The following is a 15,009-nucleotide window of genomic DNA, read 5'->3' as shown; positions in this document are numbered from 1 at the left end:
ATTTTTTATATATTTCAAGTCGAAATTCGCTCTTATTAGTTATGTAGCTGGACTGTTCTTAATACTCAGTCTGTTCTTGACTACTAGGTCTGTTCTCTTATAATTTTACCTTAATTAATTTATGTATTGACATTTTATTCCTTTTTTTTCGTAAAAAAACTCTATATATTCTTCAAAAGTTTATCTTACAAATAATTTCAATTTAATTTAAACTAAGGCAGTATTAATTTAATTTTAAGAAATTTCATTTCAGAAAATTTTTACTCTTCTCCAAATCCTGATTGATCAACATGAAATAATCTTTTTATTGTTTTTGATATAGCCTCATCTGGCAATCTAATAAGAATATATACAATTAGTTCAATTAATAGATTTAATTATTAAATTTATCCTTACATATTAAGCATCATAAAGAATTTATATATTGATGGCAATACAATTAATCTTTCATTTTTAAGAATTGCTTTAATAGCAGTTTTTGCTGCTCTTTCCGATGTCCATGGATGCATGTATAAATAACTTCTGAAAATTAAAAAAAAATAAAGTTGGGTCAAACCAATGGTTTGTATTGTAGCACTTTTCCCTTCAACAAGTGAAAATTCTGCTTTTAAATACGGTCTATTTATATCTATCACACTATTAAAATTATTTTCATTCATATACAAAATTATTTCTAGGATTGCATATATTTAGGATGAACGATTTATGCAGTTTTTGAAATAAGGCAAAAATTAATATAAAGAGGGGTTAACATAATGCTCGATTTTAAGGGTTAATTGTGTGAGTCAAGAAAAATAATTATACTTTTTTAATGTCATGGAATTTACCGTTAACTTTTTCTGTTTATAGAAATTTGAAAAAGATTGCGGTTTCGGAAATATAAGGTGTCAAAAATTCAAATTTTACAAATTTCAAGAGGCGATAACTTAAGAGGGGGTGGAGATAGAAAAAAATTTTCTTCTAACGAAATAAACTATTTGTTAATGTCTAAGAGCCCCTAAAATTTCAAGCTTCTACAGGCTGGGGTCTAGAAGAAAAACGACATCAAAAATTTGAAAAAAAAGGACTTTAGATAACGGTAAATTTGAACGGCCATTTTGTTTTTCTAAAGTTTAAATGTAGTATACCGCGCTAGGGAAAGCAAGCCGCTGCCTTTCTGCGTTTGGAAAATTTCAATATACAAATAGTTAAAAAAGGCCATTTTTAGGGTTTTGCGGGGGTATATCTTCTAGAGGGGGGGAGATAGATTAAATTTTTGTTCTACGGAAGTAAGTTTCTAGTAAAGATCTATGTACATATAAAATTTCAGCTTTCTATCTTCAAGGGTGTAGAATTTTTGTAAACAAAAAAGTGTCCACGGACGGACAGACGGACAGAGTGAAACTAATAAGCACTTTTTTCAAAAAATTTTTTGGAAAAGTGCTAAAAAATTAAAATATTATTCAAGTATTGGTAAATTTAACCATGAGTTAGACTAAGTCAAACATAATTCCAATGGCATTCTTACTTTGTTCCTTTAATTGTTCTGATAACATAATCACTTGACAGCACTAGTGTCGGACATATTAAACTTGTTTTAATAATATCACTATGTCCTTTCATTAGTAATTCAATATACAATGAATCCATAAATCCTTTTAAACCTTGTTTTGATGAAACATAATCTAATATATAAGCGCAGGATGATAACCCTAAAAATAAAAAAAAATTATTAAAAAATAAAGATTTTTTTATAATTTTATCAATTTAATTTACCTCCTAATGAACAAGTAGCAATAATATGTCCACGTTTCCGTTCTATCATTCCAGGAAGAAATATTTTTGTTGCCTATAAGACGTTAAATTTGAGTAATTGTGGAACAATCAAAATTAGCTTATTTATTTACCCAAATACTAGCTTTTAAATTAACATCAATTAATTTTGAAATTTCAATTGGTGTCCTCTTAGGATTTAAGGTTTGTACAGTTTGAATTATACCAGCATTATTTATTAAAATATCAACATGTCCAATATCTCGTTCAATATCAGTTTTAAGTTTTTCAACATTTTCATAAATTGAAATGTCAGCCTTCAATTTAAATTAATTGGAATGTAAGTTTGTTTGTTTAACAAGAAGCTTAATTTCTTACCTTATAAAATTTAACTTTAATTTCATATGAATTTCTAATGAATCCTTCTAATTCTTTTCCATTTTTTTCATCAATATCAACTAAAGCCAAATGACATTTTTGTTTTGCAAATTCTTCACTTAGAGCACGACCAAATCCATTGGATGATCCAGTGATCTGGAAAAAATTAAAAGTATTAAAATAAAATCTTTGATTACAACTTGGACACAACAGCTGTCTAAGTCAAACAAGTTTGTTTTTAATTTTTTTATAAATTTGAATTCTTGTAAGGTCAATCCTCAGTTTATCAAACCCAAAATTTGAAAGATTTTATAAAATTAACAACAATTCATGATCCCTGCACTATTCCTGCGCGACAGTAAACTCTTTTAAATCAAACAACATTCCTTAAAGCATAACTTCGTCAATATCAATTCATTTTTGATCTTTAATCCAAAAACACTTTCGTTCACTCGATAGTAATAATGTCGTGGTTCAGATAAATCAAATTCATTCTCAAATATTTCTGAAACTTCACCCTCATTTTGAGTACTTTAGAGCTGCCGTAGTTCCAGCAAAATGAAAACTCAAAATAATTGAATATTATGAATGCTTCGATTCGCGTATAATTTTATTTTTGAAACATCTAGCTTAAGGTACATTCAGTATATTATATGTACTATGTAAAATGCAAATGAATGAATAACAATTATAATATGATTATAAGAAACTTGATAAAATGTAGACCAATAATAAAAATTAAACAAGAAAAAGCCTTTCAGTCGGTATAAACCAACTAAATAATACCTTGCACTTTGAAAATCTGAGTTTAAAAATTTGTTTTTAAATTTTTTAGAAATAACTTTGTGTGCTAAATAGCAATTACTTGAACCTGTCAAACCACTTAATAGAAACTTTACAGAGAGTATATGTCTGACATTTCATGTGGACACGGCCGAGTTTCATGAATCCTAGCCTTAATATTTTTCCAAATATTTTTAAATAACTTTCGGAGTTGTATAAGTGCTACCCAAACCAGTGCAGCCGTTCCATTAAAATTTTAAATATATATGTAGAATATAATTGGACACACCTTTACAAAATTTGATATTAATACCTCTATTAGTTTTTGAAATATTTAAAAAAGACTCTTTGAGTTTATCTTAGGGTAGCTACCCGAACCCGTTGTCCGAATTGGTCCAATTACAATAGCAGCCGTCATTGGCACAGAAGAAAAAGCTTGTGAAATTTTGTGGTCGATTGCATTATTCGTTTTTGAGTTATCGTGCGGTCGGACAGACGGACATGTCTACTTAGAATTTTACGCTGCGCCAGAATATATATATATATATGTTCATACTGGGGACGACTCCTTCAAGTGGTTACAAACTCCATACCAAAGTGAATAATATCCCCCTTCATGAAGTGCAGGGTATATTCATCAATTGACCACCTTGAATGCTTCATATTGATTGAAATCAAAATAAAACACAACAAAGTTATAATTTATTGATCGTAAACCTTGACATACTGACCAATTTTCAATACAGTTTCAATTTTTCTTTTAATTATTTTAATAAAACCTGTTCAAGTGAACAACATTTTGTTTTTACACTAAGTGCATTTTTGTTTACATAAATTACTGCCATAAAATGACTGACTAATAAAGCTTTCTGTTAAGAAAAACAATTTTACGCGCGAAATTTTTCAAAAGCTTTTTTTTTTAATTCAAATTTAAAAATTGTTGTTTTGCAGTCGTCCATTAAAAATTACCGGAAATCTTTCAATAAATATTTTGAAATGTAGCAATGTTATGGCAATTATTATGTTATTATTAGTTAAAGACACCGTTATAATTTCAATTCAAAAATATTTGCTACTGTCACAAGTTCTCATGGTTTCATGGTATTAGTTTCAAGGTTGAATGTTATTATGCTGTTATCTTGCATATGAAATTTATGATAGAATTGATAAATTTGAGTCGGAATACCGAAACTGCTAATAACGGTCTTGAAGTAACTGAAGTGCTGCAATAAAATGAGAGAAATGATGTATTCTCACCAGGTTCTTAGCCAGAATATTACAGGTTCGATTGTATTTGATATTTGAATATTAACAATCAAATGAGCTTTGATTTGAAAAAGTTAAGTCCGGATTCAAATTGTTGAACGATAACTAGTAAAGACAGATCGATTGATGTAAAGAGACTGGGGAGGCTGGTATGCAATTTTCTAAAAGTCGTGATCCTTTTGTCATTTACCTCACATCAGAAGAAGTACTACACCCAGAGACGGTACATGTTTAGCAACTGTCCGCAATATCGAGTTCTAAATCTATGATAATTGTTTCGTATAACAAGTTTTCTTCGTATAGTAAATTAACTAACATCTGTAAACTATCCTCTCTACATTGATCATAACTGTTTAATACAACTCCCACTAGAAGTAATTATTAGTGAAAAATTGGAATTACTTGCCATTACAACTTGTCCACGTACATCCTTTTCAGGTATCGTTATCCACATACCGTAAAATAATTGTTTTAATAAAAATAATATTATTTCAATAAATAATTTTATATTTAAAATAAATAAACGAAAATAAACGATCCATTCACTTTCCGTTTCAAATTCAATATTATTCCGATTTTTATTATCCATTTTTGTATAGTCCAACTCGAAGTGTGTATTCCTACTGAATTTATTATTTATTAAGAATTATTCTTATATTAATTTTAAAAAAAAGCGAGAAAAAAAGTAGAGTTGACCTTGTCAACTCTGTGTTACCCGTACGAATTTGTTATCCTATGTGCGAATAACTAATGTGCCATAACTAACTATGGGGCAGACTATGACTAAAAGTTGCCGTATTACCATACGGCATTTTGCATTAATTTATGCAAAATTTCAGTACTATGTGTTTTTCAAAATACTGGTTGTGCCAAACTACTATTGAAGTTGTATGGCAGCTACCAGAAAGAGCCAAGAAATTTTAGCGAATTTTATCAAGCACATCGGCCCTAATATATTCACTTGTGTGAAATCTCAATATCACAGCTTTTATAGTTTCTGAGATACAGCCAAATAACTTTTGAAGTTGTATGGCAGGTACCAGAAGGAGCCAAGTAATTTCAACGACTTTTATGAGACACATTGGCCCTACTAATATATTCGTTTGTGTGAAATTTCAATACCATAGCTTTAATAGTTTCTGAAATATAGTCAAATAAATTTTGAAGTTGTATGGCAGCTACCCGAACCGGTACCCCGATCACGTCCAATTTAAATAGGGTTCTGGCACTTACTCCAATAAATCATTTGTGAAAATTTGGTGAACTTAGCTCAATTAGTTTTTGAGCTATCGTTCGGACGGACGGACAAAGCTAAATCAACTCAAAATTTGACGCTGATCAAAAACATACACTTGAGTCTATATCTAACACCGTTATTTCTTAGCGTTACAAACGGTAAGGCAAATTTAGTATACCCTTCGAAAATACGTTCGTACGGGTATAAATAATGGGTTTTATAGTTTAAGCTTTTTTTTGCAAGCCTACTTGCTATAAAACAAGTAAACAAAATATTTTCCATTTACACGTACACCGCACCGGATTAAAGTAATAAACAAGTTTTACTTTAAGTTTTTTTCATTCAATAACAAGAGTATATTTGAATTTTCTCTATTTAATAATATAGTATTTAATTAAATCAATGTTAACTAAATCAACTAAAATATAATAATTATATTAGAGTGGAAGCCATGCAATGCGAAGTCACACCGATTGTTTAAAAAAAGCGTTTCGGTACGCGGATTGTGGGAATTTATCCTAACATCTTTGGATATACACGCTATTGAAAATTGTGTCTAACATAACCGGTACAGTTATTGAGAGTATAATATAGCTATAAAATAGAATATACTATTGACAGTTCTTTATAAGAATTCTTATGAGAGTTTTTTCTTGGATGGTACTGTGTCAATAGACTCAACCTATTGAGGTCAAGATATGTAGGTAACTACGTTCTAGGTGGCAGGGAACCCCACCTAAAAGGGAACCGAGAAGCTGATATGATTTTCAAATCAAAGACAAATTTCGGCTTGGTAGGACTAGAACCCTTCCGACGAATTAATCCAAACAGAACTCGTGAAGAACCAAGAAATGAAGTGAAAAAGAAATTATTAGAATTATGGAGAATGTGTCGAGGGATCCGGCGAGCAAAGACGATTTTCGGAATTACAATCGGAATCGCATTAAAAATATCATAAGAAGGTCAAGAAATTATGTTGGAATATTCAAAGGTTTTAAGACATGGTCTTGAGGACCAAAAAACAGGCTCTGCAAATTTCACGTACCTCTCGGAGGAATATGTACTATTTACTATTAAAGAAGGGTTTGTCCCGATGTACCCTTCCTGGTGAACATATGGTTTCGGGATACTGCACTGAAAAGTAGAAAAGTGGATCTCTAGAGCATGCTGTAGGCAAGACGCTAAGCACTAATATGAAAAACGACAGTGGTCCACACGTTTAATTCCTAGTTGTTACACTCTTAAACAAGATTACAAGTTATTAATGTGGCCCACACTTTTAATTCGCAGTTGTTATACTCTTAAACAAGTTTGCAAGTTCAATAGGATTTTGAATTACAATAACAGTATCAAAAGGACAACTATACATGAAAATTAACAGAATATCAAATATTTTCTAAATAAAAAAAAACAATAAATTGCGAATCAATTGAGGATGCGACCCGCTAAAAATTATATACGATTTAAAAAAAAAAGGATATTTAATTTCAATTTTTTTTCTATGCGACAAAATTCAATTTCATTGATTGCTTATAGTTTTTTTTCAATCTATTGTTAAAGTATTTTAAGCCGGAAAAAAGTATAAAGAAATTTCCTGACTGCCCTGCAAACATTACAATGCAAGAATTTTTTTTTTTGTTGCTTATTGCAATTTTTTACTCTTAGATTTTTCCATATTTAATAAGAAGTCCTTTAAGGTACCTTTGAGATATTTTTGATGGCTATTTTCGATATTATACAGAAGTAGAAGCTATAAAATTATGATAAATAACTTCAGATAATTTTAAATCAGGGCATATAAGCGGATTTTTGTAAAAAACATGAATGATCCTACACAATCATAGAAAAGAAAGGATTGCCTTCACATTTCAAAAAAAAGAGCTCATCAAAGAAATATCAGGTCACAAAAACCGAAATTTCCCTAGAGAGTAACGAGTTTTCCAGGGAAATCAGATTCCAAAAAGTAAATTTCGACTCAGAACTAAATTTAAATTTTTATTATGTTGACTATAGGATGTTTGAAGTAAGTTTTCAAAATTTTCTGCAACTTTGCAAAAGTACAAAATATATTTTGTGGTAAAATATGTGCTGACTAGATCGGATTTTTTTTTATTATCGCAAAATTCTTAAAATTGCACTGCGATTCTAGTGGTAACAAAATATGTTTGATTAACAAATACATTTTCAGAGCAATTCGGTAGGTGATATGAAGTGTGCCTTCTATTGGGTCTTTTAGAGCAAATCGGCAATTGATGTTCCTTCCATTGTGTCGTTTACAGCAATTCGGTAGGTGATGTGCAATGTGCCTTCCATTGCGTCGTTTAGAGTAATTCAGTAGTTGCTTTGTGCCATGTGCCTTCACTTTATATTTTTTATATTTTTTTTGTACATTCGGAAGCCCTAATTGTACAAAATGCAAATACAAAGAATATATTGACTAATTTTTGTCCATTTTGTTTTTCAATACAATATTATTTTCTGATTTAGAAAATATTTTAAGTAAAGAATCGGCTTCCTTTTTCATTCTCCAGATAAAAATCAACGAATCCAAATAAAGAATATCCTATTATGATGAAATGACTTGCGAATTCTTTGTAAAAACTTAAGCAAGAAAAAAATAATGTTATGGTCCGGTAGTTTTTCAAAATTGGATTAATTTTGTTTTACTACTTGCATATTATAAAGATTAAAGGACATTTTACCAAAATAAAAATTTTCAAATCAAAGGAAATAGAAAACTTGTAAATTAAAATTGCGTATCGAACCAAAATTTTTTGTGCTCACATACATAATCTATACATGTATGTAGGCAATCAGTGATCAGTAATATAAGATCATCAAGTAAAAGGATATTATTTAAGGATCGCTTTTATTTAGAAAACATTTTTCACTTTAATGTGATGAAGATTGAGTAGAAATGCATAATACGTGTAAAAACTGAAGGTAATTTTGTGTTAAGAAACTTTGTAGCTTTCATTTAATGCGTACTGTAGACAGACAGAGGATATGTAAGATGAATTTTTAACGAAATCCTTAAAGTGTTATACTGTTTGAATATAATAAAACAAAAATTATATCGTATTGCACATCACACCTTTCGTATACTAACAAAGATCTCTTTTTATACCCTGCACTTCGTGAAGGGTATATTAACTTTGGTATGGAGTTTGTAACTACTTGAAGGAGCCATCTGCGGTATGGACATATATATATATTCTTGCTCAGCGTAAAATTCTGCGTTGATTTAGACATGTCCGTCCGTCCGTCCGTCCGTCCGATCGCACGATAACTCAAAAACGAATAATGCAATCGACATCAAACTTTCACAAGTTGCTTCTTTTGTGCCAAGGACGAACCCTATTGTTATTGGACCAATTCGGACAACGGGTTCGGGTAGCTGCCATACAACTCAAAGAGTTTATTTTAATTATTTCAAAAACTAATAAAGGTACAAATATAAAATTTTGTATACATGTGTCCAATTATATTCTACATATGTTATAAAAATTATAATGGGGTAGCTGCACCGGTTCGGGTGGCTGCCATACAACTCCAAAAGCAAATTTTTTATATTCGGCAAAATAATAAAGTCAGATTCATGAAACTTGGCAGTCGTGTGTCCAATTATAGGTCAAAGATATTTCTGAAGTTTTGGTGGAATTGCTTGACAGGTTCGAGTGGCTCCCATACAAGTCTAAAAGCTTATTTTAAATATTTGGAAAAATAATAAAGTCAGATTCATGAAACTTAGCAGTTGTGTGTCCAATTATAGGTCAAAGATATTTCTGAAGTTTTGGTGGAATTGCTCGACAGGTTCGAGTGGCTCCCATATAAGTCCAAAAGCTTATTTTAAATATTTGGAAAAATAAAAAAGTTAGATTCATGAAACTTGGCAGTTGTGTGTCCAATTATAGATCAGATATACCTGCGAAGTTTTAGTGGAGTTGCTTGACAGGTTCGGGTGGCTCCCATACAAGTCCAAAAGCTTATTTTAAATATTTGGAAAAGTAATAAAGTTAGATTCATGAAACTTGGCAGTTGTGTGTCCAATTATAGATCAGATATATTAGCGAACTTTTAGAGGAATTGCTTCGCAGGTTCGGGTACCTGCCATACAACTCCAAAAGCTAATTTTAAATATTTGGAAAAATAATAAAGACAGATTCATGAAACTTGGCAGTTGTGTGTCCAATTATAGGTCAAAGATATTTCTGAAGTTTTGGTGGAATTGCTTGACAGGTTCGAGTGGCTCCCATACAAGTCCAAAAGCTTATCTTAAATATTTGGAAAAGTAATAAAGTTAGATTCATGAAACTTGGCAGTTGTGTGTCCAATTATAGATCAGATATATTAGCGAAGTTTTAGTGGAATTTCTTGGCAGGTTCGGGTACCTGCCATACAACTCCAAAAGCTAATTTTAAATATTTGGAAAAATATTAAAGTCAGATTCATGAAACTTCTCAGTCGGATGTCCAATTATAGGTCAGACATATCCGTGAAGTTTCTATAGAATGACTTCACAGGTTTGAGTAATTGCTATACAACAATGAAAGGTGCAGGGTATAATTCAATCGGTTCATACCGACTGAAACGTTTTTACTTGTTTTTTACTACAATAAGCAAAATAAAGGTGTTGATGGAAAAAGATTGATTTAAAAATATTTTTTTTTAATTTTTCAGATATTCGCAGGTTATTTCGATCTTTGATCAAGTTATCAATGTTCAAATGAAGCATGTTTTAATTTTCAATGCAATGTCAAAACAAAAATCAACGGATTAGGAAAAATTTTTTTTTGGAATTAAAAACATTTTCGTTCCAGTTTTAATTTCCAAAATTTTAAAATTAAAATTTAAAAGTCATTAAAAATGTTCAACTTCGTAGGTGGTTCATGATTTTCATTATAGAACTTGTATCAAAATATCAACAGACTTGAAAATTGGATTTTGGCTAAGCTGTAGCAAAAATATTTTTGGAGATATTTGAAAAAATCCATTTGAAAACTGTAAACGCGGTTTCTGACTAAACTAGAATTGATAGAGCGACTCTTAGTGTTGTTTTGTGATCACTAGGAACTCACAGATTCCGCTAATATATGATAATAAGCTCTAGCAAAAAATTTTTGGAGATATTTGAAAAAATCCATTTCAAAATTTTAAATGCGTTTTCTGGCTAAACTAGAAGAGATAGAGCGATTCTAAGTATTTTTTGTGATAACTTGGGACTCACTGATTTCGTCAATATATGATAATAAGCTGTAGCAAAGATATTTTAGGAGATGTTTGCCTTAAGCACGTTTTCTGACTAAACCAGAGGAGATAGAGCGATTCTAAGTGTTTTTTCTGATTACTAGGAACTCATAAATTCCACCAATATTTGATATCAACGCTTTAAAGTTTAATAGTTTAACTACTTACCGTTTAAACTCCATATTTCTTCTATTAAATTCAATCGTTGATGCAATCATTGCGTTATTATAAGTTCCTGGTTCTGCTATTTGACAAATTTCCAAAAGTTTCGCAAAAAAAATTTTAAATATTTTAATTCATTTAATCCCCTAGTATATTGCAATTTTTATCTTACTTAATCTATAGTTTTTGTTTTTTATAAAAAAAAATTTATATATTTTTTTAAATTTATCTAAAATAATTAATTAACCTAAGTAATTTCAATTTAATTTAAATTAATTTTAACTAAGCAAGTAATCTTGATTTAGAGAAATTTCATTTTAAAAAAAAATTGCTTTACTCTTCAAATCCAGATGGATCAACGTTCAGTAATCTTTTAAGCGTTTTTGTTTTAGCATCATCCGGTATTCTATTAAAAATTAAGAAAATATAAATTTATTTCAAATAATATTTTTAATTAGGATTTTTATTCTTACAAATTAAATATCATCGATAATTTATATACTGATGGCAACACAATTAATCTTTCATTCTTGAGAACTGCTTTAATAGCAGTTTTTGCTGCTCTTTCTGGGCTCCATGGGTATATGTTATGATAAACTCTTGAAATTTTAAAATAAAAAATATTATTTGAATACGGTTTTAAATTTCATTTTAATCTTAGATGCAAATTTGATTTATTTTAAATTGTAGAACTAAAATAGGAGGAAATACAATAAGATTATTTAATACTAGCTATCTCGTTCCGCGTTACTGTGACCTGTGAGAAGGTACAGCAAGTGCTTCTTTTTATTTGCTCTAGTGCTTTTCTATTTACAATATTTTTTGTTTTTCCGTGTCTGGTGCGTACATACGAATATATCAGAAAGTGTTCTGTGAGTTGGAGAGAACAACAGATTTTTCAAATCTAACCCACACACTTAAAACGAGTGTCGAACTAAATCAGAGCATAAAACAATATTTAACATGTTTTCTTTTGAATTATTTTCCAAAACTGATTAAGGTGTCTGATATTTAAAAATTCCAGGAACAAAATTGCAGATCTTGCGGAAAACTTCTCAATATGCAAGTGCAAACGGCATAAGTAATCGGCTTGGATTAATGAACGTTTTCACATGTGACAGGCATGAAAATAATAATGAAATAATTAAAAAATTTGCATGACCCACTTGCACATCCAATATGCATGCCCAAAATGCATGACCAACAAATATGACTAACTTGTCTAACCCCCACGGCGTTTTGTAAGCAACTTCTCAATACCATAACAAAATATAAAAGAAATAGAGAGTGCCTCTCTACACCTCTCAACTGCATATAAATTTAAATTTTCTGAAATTTGTTTATAATTTCTGTTGTATAAAGCAATCCGATTAAAAGTTGCTTAAAGATCTGTGACATGAACTAGATTTGATTGAATGTATAACCGATTATATTCTTACTTTGTTCCTTTAATAGTTTTAATAACAGAATCACTTGTCAGTACCAGCGTGGGACATATCATACTTGTTTTAATAATATCACTATATCCTTTCACTAGCAATTCAAAATACAATGAATCCATGAATCCCTTTAAGCCTTGCTTTGAAGCAGAATAATCTAATAAAAAAGCGGAAGACAGTAAACCTACAAATAAATAAAATTATTACAAAAATAAAGATTTTCTATAACTTCATCATTATTACTTACTTGTTAATGAGCAAGTAGCAATAATATGTCCTCGTTTCCGTTCTATCATTCCAGGAAGAAATATTTTTACTGCCTATAAGACGTTTTAAATCATTTTAAATTCGAGTATTTGTTGAGCAATCAAAGTTTTCTAATTTATTTACCCAAATACTAGCTTTTAAATTAACATCAATTAATTTTGAAATTTCATTTGGTGTCCTTTTAGGATTTAATGTTTGTACACTTTGCATTATTCCAGCATTATTTATTAAAATATCTATATGTCCAATATCTCTCTCAATATCAGATTTAAGTTTCTCAACATTTTCATAAATTGAAATGTCAGCCTTCAATTTAAATTAATTGGAATGTAAGTTTGTTTGTTTAACAAGAAGCTTAATTTCTTACCTTATAAAATTTAACTTTTATCTTATATGAATTTCTAATGAATTCTTCTAATTCTTTTCCATTTTTTTCATCCATATCCACTAAAGCCAAATGACATTGTCTTTTTGCAAATTCTATACTTAAAGCTCGACCTAATCCATTAGATGAACCAGTTATCTACAAAATAATAAAAAATTTTAAAATCAATATAATAAAATAATAATTTGGAATCAATCCGCCAATCAAATACGATTGCTTTAATTTTATTATCCACAACTTTCGATATCTTACAATGCTAGAGTCATTGTGCGAAAGCGAGAGCGAAAATATTGAATGTATTATGTGCAAAAAAACCATACACTCGGTATGATACCACAAGAACTCAACATAATTTATCGAAAGAAGTAAATATGAAAATTCGCTTGTTATTCAACACCTTATAATGTGTTGATTATAGCATTATTTTTCTCAATATAGTACATTAATTATAATAATTAAGTTACTCTTAATAAGGTTACCAAAGAATAAGGACACAAAAAAAATAATCGTTTCTTATATTGTTGCTGCTAGCCAAGGGTATCTTCATGGTTACTATGGGAGGATGTGGAGAAATGAAGAACACTCTGACAGATCTTGAAAACTGTAGGTCGTTGACATATAACAAAATTTTAACCTCATCAACGTTTTTGCAGTAAAAAAAAAAAATTATTGGTAATTGATCACTCCAAGATATTTATGAGAAAGGTTTCAGAGTTTAATAATTAACCTTATCTTCGTCTTTAGGGGTAAAAATTAACACCAGTTTCATTTAAATCCAAATGAAACCATCTCGGTCCGATTCTCGTCAGATTCTGGACCGACTAATGACACTTATTAAAAGTTTTTTTTAACTTAAAGCCAATTAATTTAATTCTAATATGGAAAAGCTAAATGTATAATAATTTAAATTATCTAAATTCAAAATTTAATTCACAATCTGAGTCAACACTTTCTTTTCATTGATAACGACAATTTCACATAGATTATATCCTGATCATATCACATTCTTTCTTTTAATAGCTTCTATTCTATAGAATAAAAATATTGAAAACACTTGCCATTGCAACTTGGCCCCGTATATCCTTTTCGGGTATAGTTATCCACATACCGTAAAATAATTGTTTTATTAAATATAAGAATATTTCAATAGATAATTTTATATTATAAATAAATAAACGAAAATAAACGATCCATTCACTTCCCGTTTCAAATTCAATATTATTCCGATTTTTATTATCCATTTTTGTATAGTCCAATTCAAAGTGCGTATCCTAACTGATCCCCTTATTAATTAAGATATATTCTTATATTAAATTTTTAAACATTGAATAGAAGAGCTTTTTACCGACCGCATTGCATACAATAAGGGAGGCTATGTGATGGCAACAAATTTTGCATATCGAGTTTTCGGTGGGAACGCACTTCTCCATAGTAGGACAGTGTAAATAAACTATTTTTAGACAGGTGTCTGTCTGTCTGTCTGACTGTTTATGTACGCGTGTATCTCCAGCTCGGCTGAACCGATTTTAATGCAATTTTATATGTGAGTTTGTTTTGACTATGTCACGGATTGACGAAACTTTTGGGATATATCAGACCTCGGGTACCGGAAGTTTTTGTCGCCCAATTTTACATTTTTGTGTATATAAAGAGCGATAATCAACCAATTTCCTTGAAATTTAATATTCCAATTTTGAATGTTAAAACAAAGAATTTGTAAATTTTTTTGGAATTATCAGGGCCCGGAAAACAAATTGGGGGCTAATTTTGCTATTTTTAACATATCTACGGAACGGATTTATGGAATTTCTTGAAATTAGATATTTGAGCTCTAGTTATTACCGAAACTAACTGGCGAGCATTTCAGGGAATTCGGGTAACACAAAGCGAAACTCTACTAAGTGCAAAGTTTACATTTTTCTAGGTATTTTAACTAAAACTTTACTAACGTTCTAAAAATTTTGAAAGAAGTGTTGAAAAGGCATTTTTATAATTTCTGTAACACTTGCATTTAACTAGGCAATACACATTGCGGTCGGTTATGTGCTGATCACATCAGATTTTTTTATATTTTATAAAAAATTATAGAATAA

At 29.8% G+C, this 15,009-nt stretch overlaps 2 protein-coding genes across 2 annotated transcripts; both read right to left on the bottom strand.

The window, feature by feature from the left end:
• Positions 1 to 216: 216 nt before the first annotated feature.
• On the bottom strand, positions 217 to 10,972 carry LOC129618142 (retinol dehydrogenase 10-like). Its single transcript, XM_055532990.1, has 7 exons — positions 10,832 to 10,972; positions 2,131 to 2,286; positions 1,887 to 2,069; positions 1,756 to 1,828; positions 1,508 to 1,691; positions 397 to 522; positions 217 to 336 (listed from the first exon to the last, which is right to left on the bottom strand). Exons 4-7 carry the CDS (start codon positions 1,802 to 1,804, stop codon positions 261 to 263), a joined length of 435 nt encoding a protein of 144 aa, XP_055388965.1. The 5' UTR covers positions 1,805 to 1,828; positions 1,887 to 2,069; positions 2,131 to 2,286; positions 10,832 to 10,972; the 3' UTR covers positions 217 to 260.
• Positions 10,973 to 11,023: 51 nt separating this feature from the next.
• LOC129618126 (retinol dehydrogenase 10-A-like) lies at positions 11,024 to 14,186 on the bottom strand. The gene is made up of 7 exons (XM_055532989.1): positions 13,975 to 14,186; positions 12,899 to 13,054; positions 12,655 to 12,837; positions 12,512 to 12,584; positions 12,265 to 12,448; positions 11,299 to 11,424; positions 11,024 to 11,231 (listed from the first exon to the last, which is right to left on the bottom strand). The coding sequence occupies exons 1-7, from the start codon at positions 14,155 to 14,157 to the stop codon at positions 11,159 to 11,161; spliced, it is 978 nt and encodes a 325-aa protein (XP_055388964.1). The 5' UTR covers positions 14,158 to 14,186; the 3' UTR covers positions 11,024 to 11,158.
• Positions 14,187 to 15,009: the final 823 nt, after the last annotated feature.

Source organism: Condylostylus longicornis, unplaced genomic scaffold (assembly GCF_029603195.1).
Source record: "Condylostylus longicornis isolate FDR11 unplaced genomic scaffold, ASM2960319v2 ptg000006l, whole genome shotgun sequence".
NCBI lineage: Eukaryota > Metazoa > Arthropoda > Insecta > Diptera > Dolichopodidae > Condylostylus > Condylostylus longicornis.
The sequence above is the reverse complement of the archived record's forward strand: the minus strand, read 5'-3'. Positions and strand labels throughout refer to the sequence as shown.